At 56.6% G+C, this 17,450-nt stretch overlaps 2 protein-coding genes across 19 annotated transcripts in view; both read left to right on the top strand.

Annotated features, from left to right (window-relative positions):
- DOCK6 (dedicator of cytokinesis 6) overlaps positions 1 to 8,227 on the top strand; it is a 63,133-nt gene extending 54,906 nt beyond the window's left edge. For 7 of the 8 annotated variants that reach the window (XM_016935056.3, XM_016935053.3, XM_054674170.2 and 4 more), the window contains 9 exons: positions 3,209 to 3,340; positions 3,432 to 3,446; positions 4,816 to 4,941; positions 5,042 to 5,131; positions 5,394 to 5,630; positions 6,469 to 6,612; positions 6,699 to 6,805; positions 7,052 to 7,213; positions 7,983 to 8,227. In XM_016935056.3, coding sequence (XP_016790545.1) covers positions 3,209 to 3,340; positions 3,432 to 3,446; positions 4,816 to 4,941; positions 5,042 to 5,131; positions 5,394 to 5,630; positions 6,469 to 6,612; positions 6,699 to 6,805; positions 7,052 to 7,213; positions 7,983 to 8,025 — 1,056 coding nt within the window. In that variant the 3' untranslated portion in view covers positions 8,026 to 8,227. Of the gene's footprint in view, positions 1 to 3,208; positions 3,341 to 3,431; positions 3,447 to 4,815; positions 4,942 to 5,041; positions 5,132 to 5,393; positions 5,631 to 6,025; positions 6,184 to 6,468; positions 6,613 to 6,698; positions 6,806 to 7,051; positions 7,214 to 7,982 lie in introns of those variants that run through there. The other variant, XM_054674169.2, reaches the window with a different exon arrangement.
- A 1,465-nt stretch (positions 8,228 to 9,692) lies between these two features.
- The window catches only part of KANK2 (KN motif and ankyrin repeat domains 2), a 32,877-nt gene continuing 25,119 nt past the window's right edge, over positions 9,693 to 17,450 (top strand). For 3 of the 11 annotated variants that reach the window (XR_010153718.1, XR_010153717.1, XM_016935061.4), the window contains exons 1-4: positions 9,953 to 10,039; positions 11,714 to 11,958; positions 12,926 to 13,041; positions 13,474 to 14,685. Coding sequence is in view for 9 of the 11 variants with exons in the window: in XM_016935061.4 (XP_016790550.1) it covers positions 13,005 to 13,041; positions 13,474 to 14,685 (1,249 nt within the window). In the remaining 2 variants the exon portion in view is untranslated. Of the gene's footprint in view, positions 9,818 to 9,935; positions 10,040 to 11,652; positions 11,959 to 12,925; positions 13,042 to 13,473; positions 14,686 to 17,450 lie in introns of those variants that run through there. The other 8 variants (XM_054674178.2, XM_054674177.2, XM_016935069.4 and 5 more) reach the window with 8 other exon arrangements.

The following is a 17,450-nucleotide window of genomic DNA, read 5'->3' as shown; positions in this document are numbered from 1 at the left end:
CAAGTAGCTGGGACACCCAGCAATGCTTGAAACTTTCTATACTAAAATAAAAATGAGTCAGGTGCAGTGGCTCATGCCTGTAATCCCAGCACTTTGGGAGGCTGAAGCAGGAGGATCACTTGAGGCCAGGAGTTCAAGACCAGCCTGGGCAACATGGCAAACCCTGTCTCTACAAAAAAATACAAGAAATTAGCTGGGTGTGGTGGCATGCACCTGTAGTCCCAGCTACTCAGGAAGCTTGAAGCGGGAGGATCACTGGAGCCCAGGAGGTTGGGGCTATAATGAGTTGTAATCGTGCCACTGTACTCCAACCTATGTGACAGAGTGAAACCTTGTCTCAAAAAATAAATAAAATAAAGATTTGGGATATTCGCATGCATCTTCAAGTTGGAGAAGCTCCAGCTTAAAGCAAATCCCAGGCTGGGTGCAGTGGCTGACTCCTGTAATCCCAGCACTTTGGGAAGCCAAGGCAGGCGGATCACGAGGTCAGGAGTTCAAGAATAGCCTGGCCAACATGGTGAAACCCCGTGTCTACTAAAAATACAAAAATTAGCTGGGCGTGGTGGCAGGTGTCTGTAATCCCAGCTACTCGGGATGAGACTCGCTTGAACCCGGGAGGCGGAGGTTGCAGTGAGCTGAGATCATGCCCACTGCACTCCAGCCTGACAGAGCAAGACTCTGTCTCCAAAAAAAAACAAAAAAACAAAAAAACACCACAAATCCCAGCTATTTTCCCACCACTCCCACAAGTACCCCCTGTGCAACCCTTCCTGATAAAGACCCTTTTATACAACTTTTATCCCGCGTGGCCAAGTTGATGGTCATCCTTTATTTCATTGCACTCTATATTTAGATGTCCCAGATGATCTCTGATGTATCTTTTTTGGGGTGACTTGGTTTGAATCAGGATCCATTAAGGGCCCACAATGGCTGTGGCTGATCTGTATCCTAAGTCTCTTTTTTCTTTCTTTCCTTTTTTTTTCTGAGACAGGGTCTTACTCTCTCACCCAGGCTAGAGTGCAGCCTGGCTCACTGCAGCCTCTATGTCCTCGGCTCAGGTGATCCTCCCACCTCAGCCTCCTGAGTAGCTGGGACTATAAGTGTGCACCACCACACCCAACTAATTTTTTTTTCTTTGTTCATTTTTTTTTTAAGAGATGGGGTCTTGCTATGTTGCCCAGGCTGGGCTTGAACTCCTGGACTCATGCAACCCTCTCGCCTCGGCCTCCCAAAGTGCTGGGATTACAGGCGTGAGCCAGCACACCTGGCAACTGATTTTCCACTGTGGAAAAGGGGTTTTCTTCTCTAGTTTGCTTGTTTGTATGAGGGCAGTTGGTGGTTTCTACATTTAACTTGCAGGAGCCCTGGGGCCTTTGCTCCGTGTGTTTTTCTGGTTTGTGTGGGGCTGGCTGTGTCCATGTGATGTCATTTTACCTGTTTCTCAGTTCCTCACATTTTGGGGAACTGGCAGTTACATCCGAGAGCTCAGTGAGATTCAAGGTCACACTTGAAGTCAGGTGTTCCAGTGAGATTTCTTCTGTGGTGCTGGCCCTTTAGTGACATTATTTTCATTATTGTCACTTTGCTGGATTCTTGGAGATGAAGGCCTCAGAGGAAGGGCCAGGTGCGGTGGCTCACGCTTGTGATCCCAGCACTTTGGGAGGCTGGGGCGGGCAGATCACTTGAGGTCGGGAGTTCAAGACCAGCTTGGGCAACATAGAGAAACCCTGCCTCTACAAAAAAAAAAAATTAGCTGGGCATGGGCGCAGTGGCTCATGCCTGTAATCCCAGCACTTTGGAGGCCGAGGCAGGCGGATCACGAGGTCAGGAGTTTGAGACCAGCCTGGCCAATATAGTGAAACCCCATCTCTACTAAAAATACAAATATGGCCGGGTGCAGTGGCTCACGCCTGTAATCCCAGCACTTTGAGAGGTCGAGGTGGGTAGATCACAAGGTCAGGAGTTCGAGACCAGCCTGGCCAATATGGTGAAACCCCGTCTCTACTAAAAATACAAAAAAATTAGCTGGGCGTGGTGGCACATGCCTGTAATCCCAGCTATTAAGTAGGATGAGGCAGGAGAATTGCTTGAACCCAGGAGGCAGAGGTTGCAGTGAGCTGAGATCATACCACTGGACTGCAGCCATCTCAAAAAAAAAAAAAAAAATACACGGGTGGGGTTAAGGGGAGGGATAGCATTAGAAGAAGTATCTAATGTAGGTGACAGGTTGATAGGTGCAGCAAACCACCATGGCACGTGTGTACTTATGTAACAAAACTGCATGTTCTGCGCATGTACCCCAAAGTATTAAAAAAAAAGTTTACGAAAAAAAACCATACACACACAAAAGCCTCAGGGGAAGAAACCAGGGGGTGGACACAGGCCTTCTGACAGTCAGCAAACCTCACAGGGTGCCTGTTTTGAGCCAGGCTTGATGTCAGCACCCGCTGGGGGTGAGGGGCATATTACCACATGCCAGAAGGCAGTTGGGCATGGAGGTCATGGGCACAGGGCCAGATGGGCGGGTGTTTGGGTCTTGGCCCTGGGGAATGCCTCTGTATCTCTGAGACTCACCTTCCTCTTTGAGGAATAGGAAAAAAAAAACTGCTTCTCCCATCAATGAGGGAAGACAGATGGGTGAAGTGCAGATGTACATCGTACCTGTGCCATAGAATATTCTTGCTAAAAGTGGTGAAGGGCTGGGAGAGTGGGGGCTCACACCTGTAATCCCAGCTAATCGAGAGGCCAAGGCAGGAGGATCACTTGAGCCCAGGAGTTCAAGACCAACTAGGGCAATATAGTGAGACCCTGACTCTACAAAAACTAAAATATAATTAGCTGGGCATGGTGGCATGTACCTGTAGTTCCAGCTACGTGGGAGGCTAGGGTGGAAGCATCTCTTGAGCCCAGGAGTTGGAGGTTGCAGTGAGCTATGATTGTACCACTACACTCCAGCCTGGGTGATGGAGTGAGACCCTATCTCAAAAAAAAAAAAAGATAAGTAACAGTGAAGACCATGGAGCCCTCTGTGGGAGCTGAGTGGAAAGGCTCAACCCCTATCTGGGATAGGGGTGGTCAGGGTGGGCTTCCTGGAGGAGGTGATGGAGGGTGGGTAGGAGCACAGAGGATCACAAGGGAGATGGGTAGACAGGAGCACATTGGAGAGGGGAAGACAGTCTGGGGAATCCTGACCCCACCTCACCCTCAGGGTGGGCTCTACGAGGCGGTGAATGAGGTCTACAAGAACCTCATCCCCATCCTGGAAGCCCACCGTGACTACAAGAAGCTGGCCGCGGTGCACGGCAAACTGCAGGAGGCCTTCACCAAGATCATGCACCAGGTGGGCCCAGGACCCCCTCCCCAGACCCCACCCTCAGCCCCACTCCTCATCCCCAGGGATCTGCTGACCTTGACCCTTCTCTTCCCCACAGAGTTCCGGCTGGGAGGTGAGTCAGCTTGGTGGACAGCCACCTGCCTCTGGGACCCCCGTGATGACTGGCCAGCAGCCATCAGTGAACACCAGGGGGCGCCAGAGGAGCATGGCCGCTGGCCGTTGGGGCTGGGGCTGTGGCCACAAGGGACCCACCCCATTACTTCCCTCCCTTCCCCAAAAATGCCCCCCCCACCGCCCCAGATCTCGAGGGCAGCTTGTGACTCACCCAGCTGGGAGCTCTCCAGAGACACCCCTCCCTCTGCCAGGGCCAACTTGGTCACTGCAGGGGGGTGGCGGGGTGACTCTTGACTCCCTCATGGTCTCTTGGTCTCTTTCTCATCTCTCCCCAGTCTATCACGTGGCTCTCCCTGTCTTGGTATCTCACTATCTCTTAGTCTCTGTCTCTCCCTGCGTACCCAGCTTCCAGCCTCCCCCAGGCTCTCTGCTCCTCATTTCTGGTTAATGTGTCCCCCCGCTCCAGCCCCCACCAGTCCCGCTTCTTCCCTGCTTAGGTCTATTTTTAGGCATCTCCTAGTTTGGGGAGAATGTTCTGGCCAAAGATGGCAGAAACCCAGAGCCCAGGCAGGCAGGCTGAGTGGGAGCTGGGTGGGGAGGGCAGGTCCTCTGCGCCCCCGCCCCCCTCCCGTCTCTGATCTCTCCCCCTATGGAATGATTCTCATGGGGCAGTGTTAACCAGGACCCTGGGGGTTGAGGGAACTCTGACCTCTGACCTCTCCCATGACATTGTCTCTCTGTCCCCCACACCTCTGGCCCCACCATGTCTGCCCCATCCTCCCCGGATCGGCCTTGGTAAGTGAACATCCAGCCATTCCACTTCCTTTCCAGTCATGGGGTGGTGTTTTTAGGGTGGTAGGGAGGGGGTTCCTTCTTCCAAACTTAGGGCTGGGGACAGGAGCAGGGGAATGCCATGGAACAAGGGAACCGGAGCCTCTGTCCTAGAGTGAGACACAGCCATCCCTTCCCTCAGCCATCCAAGCATTTATTGGGTACCTACTGTATACCCATTCTTGTGGGCATCAGGGCACGGGAGGGAGAATGCCCTAGAACAAAGGAGTCAGAGCCTCCGTCCTAGAGTGAGAGACAGCCATCCCTCTCCTCAGCCATCTATGCATGTATTGGGTACCTGCTGTATACCCTGTCCCATGGGCATTAGGGACACACCTGTGAACAATACAGCCCCAGTCCTAACTTCCTATTGCAATCCATGCCCCAATGTTCTCAGGGCCCCCTGCCTGTGCCCATGCCCTGATGTTCTCGGGGTCCTCACACTCCCATCCTGATATTCGAGACACCTATCTCTGGGGCAGGGAGACCTCCAGCAGGGGCCTCCCGGACAACCACACCCTTTCTCACAGCCCCAGCGCGTGTTCGGGACGTATTTCCGCGTGGGCTTCTACGGCGCCCGCTTCGGTGACCTGGATGAGCAGGAGTTTGTGTACAAGGAGCCATCGATCACGAAGCTGGCAGAGATCTCACACCGGCTGGAGGCACGTCCTTGTGGTTGGGGGTGGAACGGGGCATGGGGCTGCCTTGGGGCTGGAGTAGGGGCTGTCCCTGGGTGGCCCCGAGTCAGCCCTGTGTCTCCAGGAGTTCTACACGGAGAGATTTGGCGACGACGTCGTTGAGATTATCAAAGACTCTAACCCTGTGGACAAGTCCAAGCTTGACTCACAAAAGGTGGGTCCCCCAACCATTTCCCCAAAATCTTAGATTCACAGAGACTCCAAGTGCTGTTTCCTGGGGACCTTCAAATCCTCTGGGAAACCCCAAATCATATTTCACTGAGGGACCCCAAAACCTATTCCTCAGGGGATTCCCAAACATCCAGACATAGGAAGACTTGGAAATGACAAAGTCCCCAGATCCCCTCTCTCCAGGAACAGGGCCTGGGCTGTGCGTGCTGGGGCTGTGGGACCCTCACACCTGACCCTGCGCCCAGGCCTACATCCAGATCACGTATGTGGAACCGTACTTTGATACCTACGAGCTCAAGGACCGGGTGACCTACTTTGACCGCAACTATGGGCTTCGCACATTCCTGTTCTGCACGCCGTTCACACCGGATGGGCGCGCACACGGGGAGCTGCCCGAGCAACACAAGCGTAAGACGCTGCTCAGCACCGACCACGCCTTCCCCTACATCAAGACTCGCATCCGTGTGTGCCACCGGGAGGAGGTGGGTGGGGATCCTGGGCCTGGCGGGGGTGGGGAGGTGAGGGGACATCAGACCCTGGGAAGGGAGGGGAGGGTAGACACAGGGACCCAGACCCAAGGTGGTTCACGGATCTCAGACCCAGAGAGGGGTGGCACAGGGACCCTAGACCAGATCCCCAGGGAGGGGAGGGGAGGAGACCAGACCCAGGGAGACCTGGGAGGCAAGATGTAGGGACCCCAGACCTAGGGTGGCCCAGGGATTCCAGACCCAGAAAGAGGAGGCAGAGGGAGCCCAGATCTAGGAAGGCCCAGGGAGGAGAGGTGTGGCCCAGGAAGAGGCCCAGGTACCCCAGAACTGGGCTGAGAAGATATGGAGACCCTGCATTCCAATCTCTAAACTGAAACCTCTACCTCCAGACCCAGGAGGACCCAGGGATTCTAGACTCACAAAGGGGAGGCACAGGGACTCCAAATCTAAGAAGGCCCAGGGAGGAGAAGCCCAGGGATTCCAGACCCAGAGAGGAGAGGCGTGGACACGCTAGACCCAGAAATTGGCTCATGTACCCCAGAACCAGGTTGGGGACCCCAAACTCCAACTTCCAGTCCAAATCTCTACCTCCAGACCCAAGGAAGTCTGGAGACCCCAGAGGTAAAGCCCCTGGACCCCAGGGCACCAGACCCAGCAGACCCAAGGCTGGACCCCCCCCCAGAGTCAGACCCAGGAAGGCCCCCAGATTCTGTTCATTGCCTGGGTTCTTGGACCCCTCTCACTCCCAGCGGGGTCTGAGCTGCCCCCGAGTGGCTTCGATCAGGACCTCCTCAGGCCCCAGCGAGTACACACCCCTCCCCTTACCCCACAGACGGTGCTGACACCGGTGGAGGTGGCCATCGAGGACATGCAGAAGAAGACACGGGAGCTGGCCTTTGCCACCGAGCAGGACCCACCAGATGCTAAGATGCTACAGATGGTGCTTCAGGGCTCTGTAGGGCCCACCGTGAACCAGGCACGGCTGGTGGAAGGGGGATGCAAGCCGCACGGGGGACTCCAGGTGCCATGCAGGCTGGCTCACCAGTCCCTCTCACCCCACAGGGTCCCCTGGAGGTGGCCCAGGTGTTTTTAGCAGAGATCCCGGAAGACCCCAAGCTCTTCCGGCATCACAACAAATTGCGGCTCTGCTTCAAGGACTTCTGCAAGAAGTAGGCGCAAAACCCCCCAGGAGGGGTCTCGTGTCTGCCTAACCTGCATAGGCCTGCTCTCTGCCCATCTGATCTCTGCATGGCACCCCCATCTGCCCGATTCCCATTAAGTCCACTCTCCCAACCTGACCTCCTATTGCGGGTCTTTCTGCAGGCCTGGTCCCGCCTTATGGGTGCCCCCACCCCTAGTCTTGCTTTCAGTCCCGTGTGCGAGTCTCTGAGCATCTCCCACCCTCTGGCCCTCAGATGTGAGGATGCGCTGCGGAAAAATAAGGCCCTTATTGGGCCGGACCAGAAGGAGTACCACCGCGAGCTGGAGCGCAACTACTGCCGCCTGCGGGAGGCTCTGCAGCCCCTGCTTACCCAGCGCCTGCCCCAGCTGATGGCACCCACCCCACCCGGCCTCAGGTGCCTGACCTGGTGCCCCCATCCTAGAGACTAGAGAGGGGACGCAGAGGCAGACCAGGACAGATACAGGATGGGGGCTGTTGTACACATACACAGCAACATGTTTGCTGGTAGCTTGGACTTTGTTTTGTTTCCGGTTTTTTTTTTTTTTTTTTTTTTGAGAGACTCTCCCTCTGTCGCCCAGGCTGGAGTGCAGTTGGCACAGTCTCGGCTCACTGCAACCTCCGCCTCCCAGATTCAAGCGAGTCTCCTGCCTCAGCCTCCTGAGTAACTGGGATTACAGGCATCTGCCACCACGCCTGGCTAATGTTTTGTATTTTTAGTAGAGACAGGGTTTCACCATGTTGGCCAGACTGGTCTCGAACTCCTGACCTCAGGTGATCCATCTGCTTTGCCCTCCTAAAGTGCTGGAATTACAGCATGAGCCACCACCACGCCTGGCTGCGGTGGCTTCAATTTTGCATAAGCATCTGAATTATGTCATCCAGATGTACAAAGGCAGGGCAGGCTCTGAGCAGTCATTTCCCAGATACATGAATTCATCTTTCTGAGCCTCAGTTTCTACATCTGTAAAATGGGGATGCTTCATACCTTCCGTGGTGGACTGCAAGAGAGAATCGGAGAATCCCACAGCCAGATCAGGGACAGGAGAGATCCCAGAAGGATCCTTGGAGGAAGACGAGGAGGAGGAGGAAGAGGATGTGGGCTGGGAGGTCTATGGAGTTGGGGGCCCCATGGCCATGCTGACCCACCCTCATTCTTTTTCCAGGAACTCCTTGAACAGAGCAAGTTTCCGAAAGGCAGACCTCTGAGCCCACAAGGACCAAAGCTGTGCCTAGAGGAACCAGCACCCGGGCCTCAGCTGTCTGTGCTGCGAGGGGAGTCTGCCCTGGTGCCCACTGGGCTGTGGGGTGACCACACTGTACTTGGGGCTGGGCCCTCTGCCCCTGTGTCCCCATCTGTATGCACTGATGCTTCCTCCCTTTTTTAATTTAAAATGGTTTTTATAAGCAACCTGTGCCATGTGGTGCGGTCACTAGGGGCTGGGTCACATGCTCATCACATGCTCACAGTCCACTGCCCCATATCCACACATCCCTGCATCATCAATGGAGACACCAAGAACATACTGGGTGCCAGGGACATCGTGGTGACAACAGGCACAAATTCCTGCCCTTGTGGAGCTGATGTTCTAGTAGGGAAGGCAACACACAAATAATGTCACATGCTTACCTGCAATAACAATACCTGGTTTTTGTTTGTTTGTTTTTAACAGACGCTCTCACTCAGTCCCCCAGGCTGGAATGCAGTGTCACAATCATAGCTCACTGCAGCCTCAAACTCCGGGGCTCAAGCCTCCTGAGTAGCAGAGATTATAGGCACATGCCACTGTGCCTGGCTTTTTTTTCTTTTTCTTTTTTTTTTTTTTTAGACAGAGTTTCGCTCTATCACCCAGGCTGCAGTGCAGTGGTGCAATCTCGGCTCACGGCAACCTCCACCTCCCAGATTCAAGTTATTCTCATACCTCAGCCTCCCGAGTAGCTGGGATTACAGATATGCACCACCATGCCAGGATAGTTTTTGTATTTTTAGTAGAGAAGGAGTTTCACCATGTTGGCCAGGCTGGTCTTGAACTCCTGACCTCAGATGATCCACCCACCTCGGACTCCCAAAGTGCTGGGATTACAGGCATGAGCCATTTCTCAGCCCCAGGTGGTTTTTTGTATTTTGTTTTTTGTAGAGATGGCGTCTTACCATATTGCCAAAGCTGGTCTCCAACTCCTTGGCTCAAATAATCCGCCCACCTTGGCCTCCCAAAGTGCTAGGATTACAGGCATGAGCCACTGCGCCTGGCCTAATTTTTTTTCACTTAAAAATTTTTTTGCATAGACAGGGTCTTGCTATGTTGCCCAGGCTGGTCTCGAACTCCTGAGTTCAAGCAGTCCTCTTGCCTTGGCCTCCCTAAGCACTGAGATTACAGGTGTGAGCCACCTCGCCGGCTTAATAATATTTATTAAGCCCTTGCTGAGTGGCTGGCTGTGTATAAAAGGGCTCCCAGAAAGATCTCTGCAAAAGTAGGCCACTCCATTTATGAGAGTTTTTAACCCGAAGGGCCTTCCTGATGGTTAGGCCCCTTCCTAATGGTCAGTGAATCTTCTCAACGCTCCTATCAGGTAGCTAACATGATCATCTCCATTTTACAAATGGGTAAACTGAGGCACAGAGCAGCAAAAGTTTGGTGGGTCTGGGATGGGAGTCCAGGTCTGGCCGGCGCCTGCGGCGGCGCCCAGGACTCTGCAGCCTCCCTTCTCGCGCGGCGGTCACGCCACCGTGTGCCAGGCCTTCGCTGGGCCGCTTCCAGCCCTGGGCCGCCTGGGGGAGGGGTGACCTCCCGCTGCCGCGCCCGCCCCGCGCGCCCTCCCCGAGCTGGGCCCCGGCCAGCTCCACCCCCTCCCGCCGCCGAGCCGTTCCGCCCCCCGCAGCGGCCCAGGGACAGCAGGCGGTGGGGGGAGGCCGGCATTGGGAGGACCCTGCCTAGGGGACTTAGGGAGGAAGGAAGGACGAGGCCGGACACCCCGGCGCGCACACACACCTGCTGTCCAGGTGAGATCCAGTCTCCAACCAGCGTCTCTGCATCCCCACCCCCCACCGCGGCCGGGGCGCCCGGGCGGCTGGAGGGGGCGGTGCCGGCTGGGGGGGCGGGACCAGCCGGAGGGGGCGTGGTGCGGGCGGAGCCACCTCCGAGGGCCGGGCGCCCAGGCTGCGGCGCGCGCGAGGACGCTCGGGCGGCGGGACCCAGGGAAGGCAGCGGCCGGAGCGCGCAAGGCGAGTGGGACCCGGGGCTGGGTAGGGGTTCAAGTCCGGTTCGGGGATCGAGTGTGCACCCCCCCACACACACACCTACTACCCTACCCCACGCCTCCAACCCTGGGACACGACCTCGCTGGTCTCAACGAGCTGCTGCCTCCAACTCCACCTTCTGTGCCCAAACTTTCCAGACTTGGAGTGTCTCTGTCCCCGCGTCCCTGCCCCCTCCTCGTCTTTGACCCCATACCCCCATCGATTCCTCCCAGTACCCCCCATCGATTCCTCATGCCCTGCCCGTTTCTCCTGTCCTGGCTCCCCTCTGCCCCCTCTCCCCTGTCTCTGTCCCACTTTCTGCCTCTGTTCCCCCCCGGCTCTGCCCTTTCCCCGCACTGTCCCCCCTCGCCCTCCTCCGCGGCCATGCCCCAGGCGGCGGGAAGGCGGCCGGGCGTCCGGCTGGGCTGGGCCTGGGCTTGGCGGCTGGGCCGGCGTGGGGAGCGGCAGCTGTTTGCCATTAGCCGGGGATCCCACAGGCCCCGCCCCCTCTCTGCACGGGGCGGGGTCCTTCTCGCCTCCCCCCACCCCGAGTTTGGGGCGGGAAGACCCCCCCACCACCACCACCGACCTCCGCGATGTGCAGGCCGGTCTTGGGTGGTGGGTTGGGGAGACCCGCGCCCCTTCCCTGCGCTCCCTACCTGTCCCCTCATATAGGCTCCAGTCTCTCCATCTCTGTCTTATCCTGTCACCCTTTCCCCATTCCCCAGGGGTCCCATGGCGAGAGAAGGGTCTCAGCCACAGACATCCATCTCCCCCACCACACCCCCTCGTCTCCTTTCTCTTCCCCTTACTCGGACGTGCTGGTCCTCATCGAGGGCGGTGAGATGACTGAGGACCCTCAGACCTCAGTCTCCGTATCTGGGAAACGGGTAGAGATATCTGATGTGGGGTCTGAGGGTGGTGGCTTGGTGGGCAGTGGGGGGATCCACCAGGCTTAGGTTCACGTTCAGGCCCAGCCACTTCCCCATGGCCCCAGTGACCCCGAGGCAAGCCGCGGTACCTTTCCGTACCCTCTGCATCCCCTGTCTGTGAAACGGGGCGATAAGTGCCCATCTCATAGAATTGTCATGACAATTAAAAGAGTTGATGTTAGGCTGGGTGCAGTGGCTCATGCCTGTAATCCCAGCACTTTGGGAGGCCAAGGCGGGTGGATCACCTGAGGTCGGGAGTTCGAGACCAGCCTGACCAACATGGAGAAACACCATCTCTACTAAAAATACAGAATTAGCTAGGCGTGGTGGCAGGTGCCTGTAATCCCAGCTACTCGGGAGGCTGAGGCAGGAGAATCGCTTGAACCTGGGAGGCAGAGGTTGCCGTGAGCTGAGATCGCGCCATTGCACTCCAGCATGGGCAACAAGAGCAAAACTCCGTCTCAGAAAAAAAAAAAAAAAAAAAAAAAAAGAGTTGATGTTATTATTACTGTTACTATACTATTTGCCCAGCAGCACCCTCACTTCCCCCACCCCCACCCCACCCCGCTCGGCTATTCCAATCCTGCTCCAATCCCGCTTGCTCCCTGCTTCTCCATCTCTCTTTGGTGGCCAGAAAATATTTTCAATCAACTTTCTGTTGCTCAGGGGTGAGCCTCCAGGCAAATGGAAAACGGAATTTCCTGCAATTGGTGACCATGTGTTCCAGGTGTTGAAAGACAGAGAAGCGAAGACAGAGACGTGGAAAGACAGGGAGAGAGACACGGAGAGAGACGCAGAAGGACAGAGACGTGGAGAGAGACGCAGAGAGACAGAGACGTGGAGAGACACAGAGAGACTTGGAGAGAGACAAAGCAAGACAGGACGGGAGAACAAAGACAAGCTCAGGTGCCCCTGGAGCCCCAGCCCTGCCTTCATGCCCAGCAGGTGCCCTACCTGGCCCATCCTCCCAAGGTACCTGCCGGCCCCAGCACTCAAAGGCCAGAAAGGATTTACTCTGATGGTGGGATGGGCTGGGGCCTCTGCAGCATGATGGCTGGAGGTCAGATAACAGAAAGGACCAGCCAAGTTCAGATGGGTTATATTGGGGACAAAAGAGCCCTGGCCAGCCTCCAAGGCTGAGGGGGGTTTAGTGAGAGGCTCTGATTGTCCCTCCGTTTTGCAGCCTCCAGGCGCCCCCTCTTACTTCCTCCCCTCCACCCCCAGGACTTCCTGGGCCTCCACCCGGCCCTCTATCCCTACTGCGCCCCTGGGCCCGGACGCATCCTAGGCGGGCAGGAAGTTCTGTGTAGCCCGGCAGTGAAACTGTTTATTTTTAGAGAAAATTGTTTCCATAAAGGGGAAAGGCTTCACTCCTAGCTGCCTCCCCAACTTTCCCTACCCCTTCCCCCCTACCCAGTCCAGGCCTGACCCAGCTCTCAGCTTTGGGGTCACTGGGGGTCCCCTTCGCCATGCTTTGCCTCTCTTTGTCCCCCTGCGTCTCTGTCTCCTCAGATCCTTGCAGGAAGACGAGGTTCCCTTCTTCCCCAACCCCTTAGCGCCTCAACCCCCATCCTTCCCTGTGGCCAGCTCCGGGCCTGGGCTGAGGGGAGGGGGTGCAGGAAGGGTGGGGCCTGTTGGGCTCGGGGCCCCCCAGCCCCAGGGCTATGTGGAGGCTGGGCTGTGGGAACAGCTGGAGCCTGTCCAGGGCCTGGACAGATGTGCAAGCAGGCAGTGAGGTTTGGTTTCTTTGTTCCAGACCTGTGGGGGGGAGGGGGTCGGGGGGGGGGCCCTTCCGCAGCCAGGCTGGGTGTGCGTCTATGAGTGGGTCCCAGACCTGGGTTGGGGGGCTGGGTGAACCAGCTGTGGAGGGGGCTGGCCTCATCTCCTCCCCTCCCCCTACAGACTCCTAACTCCCGGCGCCGTGGTTCTCTTTCCCCAGGTAAGCCTCAGCCGGTGCTGCAGGCAGTCTGACTCGCAGTCCCTCAAGTGACTTCCAAGGAGCATCTGTAGAAAAGAAGATGGCCCAGGTCCTGCACGTGCCTGCCCCCTTCCCAGGTCAGGGGACTCAGGGAAGAGGGCCCTGCCCTGGGGAGCTTCAGTTCTGGAGGCCTGAGGGGGCTGGGAACCTTGCCATGGGGACTTTGAGGGTGGGACACAGCCCAACAATTAGAGGTCTGAGGGAGGAGGCAGAGTCCTGCCCTGGGAGGGTCTGAAGGGGGAGGCAGAGTCTTACCGGAAAAAGGGGGTAGTCTAAGCCGAGGGATAGAGCCCTGTCCTGGGGGATTTGAGAGGCGACATAGCCTAGCGCCGGGAGTCTGAAGGGGAGGCATAGCCCTGCTCTGGAGGGTCTGAGAGCAGACGCGGTTGAGTACCAGGTGGGCTCCCATCTCTTCGGCAAATAAACCCCAACTCTCCCCAGGCATCAGTCTTCACCCTGAGAATGGGGACAAGAGGATTCAAAGGTCCTGGTGTTTCTCCCATCCCCAGGGACCCCTGGCCCAGCCTCCCCACCTGCCTTCCCTGCCAAGGACCCCGATCCACCCTACTCCGTGGAGACCCCGTATGGCTACCGCCTGGACCTGGACTTCCTCAAGTACGTGGATGACATCGAGAAGGGCCACACGCTGCGACGCGTGGCAGTGCAGCGCCGCCCCCGCCTGAGCTCGCTGCCCCGTGGCCCTGGCTCCTGGTGGACGTCCACTGAGTCGCTGTGCTCCAATGCCAGTGGGGACAGCCGCCACTCAGCCTATTCCTACTGCGGCCGTGGCTTCTACCCTCAGTATGGTGCTCTGGAGACCCGCGGTGGCTTCAATCCGCGGGTGGAGCGCACGCTGCTGGATGCCCGTCGCCGTCTCGAGGACCAGGCGGCCACACCCACCGGCCTGGGCTCCCTGACCCCCAGTGCGGCCGGCTCGACAGCCTCCCTGGTGGGCGTGGGGTTGCCACCCCCGACACCACGGAGTTCAGGACTGTCTACACCGGTGCCTCCCAGTGCCGGGCACCTGGCCCACGTGCGGGAGCAGATGGCGGGTGCCCTGCGGAAGCTGCGGCAGCTGGAGGAGCAGGTGAAGCTGATCCCTGTGCTCCAGGTGAAGCTCTCGGTGCTCCAGGAGGAAAAGCGGCAGCTCACAGTACAACTTAAGAGCCAGAAGTTCCTGGGCCACCCCACAGCGGGCCGGGGTCGCAGCGAGCTCTGCCTGGACCTCCCCGATCCCCCAGAGGACCCAGTGGCACTGGAGACCCGGAGTGTGGGCACCTGGGTCCGAGAACGGGACTTGGGCATGCCTGATGGGGAGGCTGCCCTCGCCTCCAAGGTCGCTGTGCTGGAGACCCAGCTCAAGAAGGCGCTGCAGGAGCTGCAGGCAGCTCAGGCCCGGCAGGCTGACCCTCAGCCCCAGGCCTGGCCACCGCCGGACAGCCCGGTCCGCGTGGATACAGTCCGGGTGGTAGAAGGGCCACGGGAGGTGGAGGTGGTGGCCAGCACAGCCGCTGGCGCCCCCGCACAGCGGGCCCAGAGCCTGGAGCCTTACGGCGCAGGGCTGAGGGCCCTGGCAATGCCTGGTAGGCCTGAGAGCCCACCTGTGTTCCGCAGCCAGGAGGTGGTGGAGACAATGTGCCCAGTGCCCGCTGCAGCTACCAGCAACGTCCATATGGTGAAGAAGATTAGCATCACAGAGCGAAGCTGCGATGGAGCAGCAGGTAAGCGGTCGCAGGCAGGCAGGGGAGAATGGCTTGGGTGGGGGGGCCTCTTTCTTCCCATGGCTCATCCTGGACTCTCAGAATGCCAGGGTCCAGGCAGGGTGCGGTGGCGCATGCCTGTAATCCCAGCACTTTGGGAGGCCGAGGCGGGCAGATCACTTGAGGTCAGGAGTTGGAGACCAGCCTGGCCAACATGGTGAAACCCATCTCTACTAAAAATACAAAAATTAGCCAGGTGTGGTGGCGTGCGCCTGTAACCTCAGCTACCCAGGAGGCTGAGGCAGGAGAATCGCTTGAACTGGGGAAGCGGAGGTTGCAGTGAGCTGAGATTACACCACTGCACTCCAGCCTGGGCAACAGAGGGAGACTCTGTCTCAAAAAAAAAAAAAAAAAAAAAGAATGCCAAGGTCCAGCCCCAGCCCCCGACCTTCCACCAGACACATCAGTCCAACTCTTAGAGTCTCTGTCTTATCATCCACAAAAGGGGGAGAATTGTGCAGCCAACCCTCAGGGCTGTAGCAACCATGCAGAGAAATTAGGTGACTGCCACTTTGTCAGTATCCAGAAAGTGGGAGGTATTTGGGGGAAAGTTCCCCAAGGCTGTTGGTTTACCAGGCAGAAACCTCCCTGTTTATTCAGTAAGTGGCAGGAATCAATCTCGGAGCTGTTCAAGCAGTGAAAAGGAAATGTGTTATTATGTAACTGATGACAGCTTCAGGCATGGCTGGATCCAGGTGCACAAATATCTTGTTGTTGTTGTTATTAAGAGATAGAGTCTCGCTCCATTGCCCAGGCTGGAGTGCAGTTGGTGTAATCATGGCTCACTGCAGCCTTGACTTCCTAGGCTCAAGCAATCCTCCCGCCTTAGCCTCCCAAGTAGCTGGGTCTACAGGCACGCACCACTGTGCCTCGTTAATTTTTTTTATTTTTTGTAGATACAAAGTCTTGTTATGTTGCCCAGGCTGGTCTCAAACTTCTGGGCTCAAATGATGCTCCTGTCTTGGCCTCCCAGAGTGCTGGGATTACAAGCATAAGCCACCACGCTGGCCTCAGTGCTCAGATATCATCAGGAATCTAACTTGGTGCCTTTCTCTTCTTGTTTGCCCTGGGAGCTTCTCTTTCAGGCAGGCAAGGGAAAGTGACCTCACTGCTCTAGGCATCTGTCTGTCCAGTTTAGTGGAGAGGGAGATCCTTAATCCAAAGAGCACCAGTAAAAATCCCAGAGGGGGCCCTCATTGGCTGGCCTGGGTCATGTGCCCATTGCTGAGCCAATCACGGTGTCCCTGTCTGCCTAGCCATGGACGCCGGGGGTAGGGGAGCCCCACCCAAGACCTGTGGCCTTTGAGGGAGGAAGGGGGTGCTTCCCAGAGGAAGTACTGAGTCCTCATGCCAGGAAAGGGGATGCCGGCTGTGCAGAATGTCAGCTGCTGGGTTGTCCTGAGGTCCCTGGGAGAAGCCACCCAAATGACTCATAATAATGACAGCTGGGCCGGACGCAGTGGCTCACGCCTGTAATCCCACACTTTGGAGGCCAAGGCAGGTGGATCGCTTGAGGCCAGGAGTTCAAGACCAGCCTGGCCAACACAGTGAAACCCCGTCTCTATTAAAAATACAAAAATTAGCCGGGTGTGGTGGCGCACACCTGTAGTCCCAGCTACTCCGGAGGCTGAGGCAGGAGAATCGCTTGAACCCGGGAGGCGGAGGTTGCAGTGAGCCAAGATCACACCACTGCCCTCCAGCCTGGGCGACAGAGTGAAACTGTATCTCAAAATAATTAATAATAATAATGACAGCTGGCTGGGCACGGTGGCTCACGCCTGTAATCCCAGCACTTTGGGAGGCAGAGGCAGGCAGATCACTTGAGGCCAGGAGTTCAAGACCAGCCTGGCCAACATGGTGAAACCCTGTCTCTACTAAAAATACAAAAATTAGCCGGGCGTGGTGGCCGGCACCTGTAATCCCAGCTACTTGGGAGACTGAAGCACAAGAATCGCTTGAACTTGGGAGCCGGAGGTTGCAGTGAGCTGAGATTGTGCCACTGCACTCCAGCCTGGGCAACAGAGTGAAACTGTGTCTCAACAATAATAATAATAATAATAATAATAATAATAATAATAATAATGACAGCTGTTCTTCTGGAAACATGGTCAGGGAGGCTCTGCCAGGTGCGTTCAAACTCATGCTGTGTGATACTGGTGAGCAACATCACCTCTCTAGCCCTAAACGTCCCTATCTGTGAAGTGGCATGATAATGCTCTCCACCTCTAGAGAGGTGGAGAATTTATGAATTAATGCACACAGTTAAGTACTGGTTGCTGCTTCTGCTGATAATGTTCTGGTCAACCTGTTCATACCTGGGGAAACTGAGGCTTAGGGAGGAGATTCATTTGTCCTGTGTCACACAGCCAGGAAGTGGCTCAACTGAGCCAGTATCCAAACCCAGAACATCAGGCCTGTAATCCTAGCACTTTGGGAGGCCGAGGTGGGTGGATAACCTGAGCTCAGGGGTTCAAGACCAGCCTGGCCCATATGGCGAAACCCTGTCACTACTAAAAATACAAAAATTAGCTGGGCGTGTTGGCACACGCCTGTAGTCCTAGCTAGGCTAAGGGAGGAGAATTGCTTGAACCTAGGAGGCGGAGGTTGCATTGGGCCGAGGTCGCACCACTGCACTCTAGCCTGGATGACAGTGAGACTCCATCTCAAAAAAAAAAAAAAAAAGAAAAGAAAAGAAAAAAGAAATAAATAAACCCAGGACAGCTTGA

The sequence above is a fragment of the Pan troglodytes genome, chromosome 20 (genome assembly GCF_028858775.2).
Source record: "Pan troglodytes isolate AG18354 chromosome 20, NHGRI_mPanTro3-v2.0_pri, whole genome shotgun sequence".
Taxonomy (NCBI): Eukaryota; Metazoa; Chordata; class Mammalia; order Primates; family Hominidae; genus Pan; species Pan troglodytes.
Note: the sequence above shows the minus strand (reverse complement) of the source record. Positions and strands in the feature narration are given on the sequence as shown.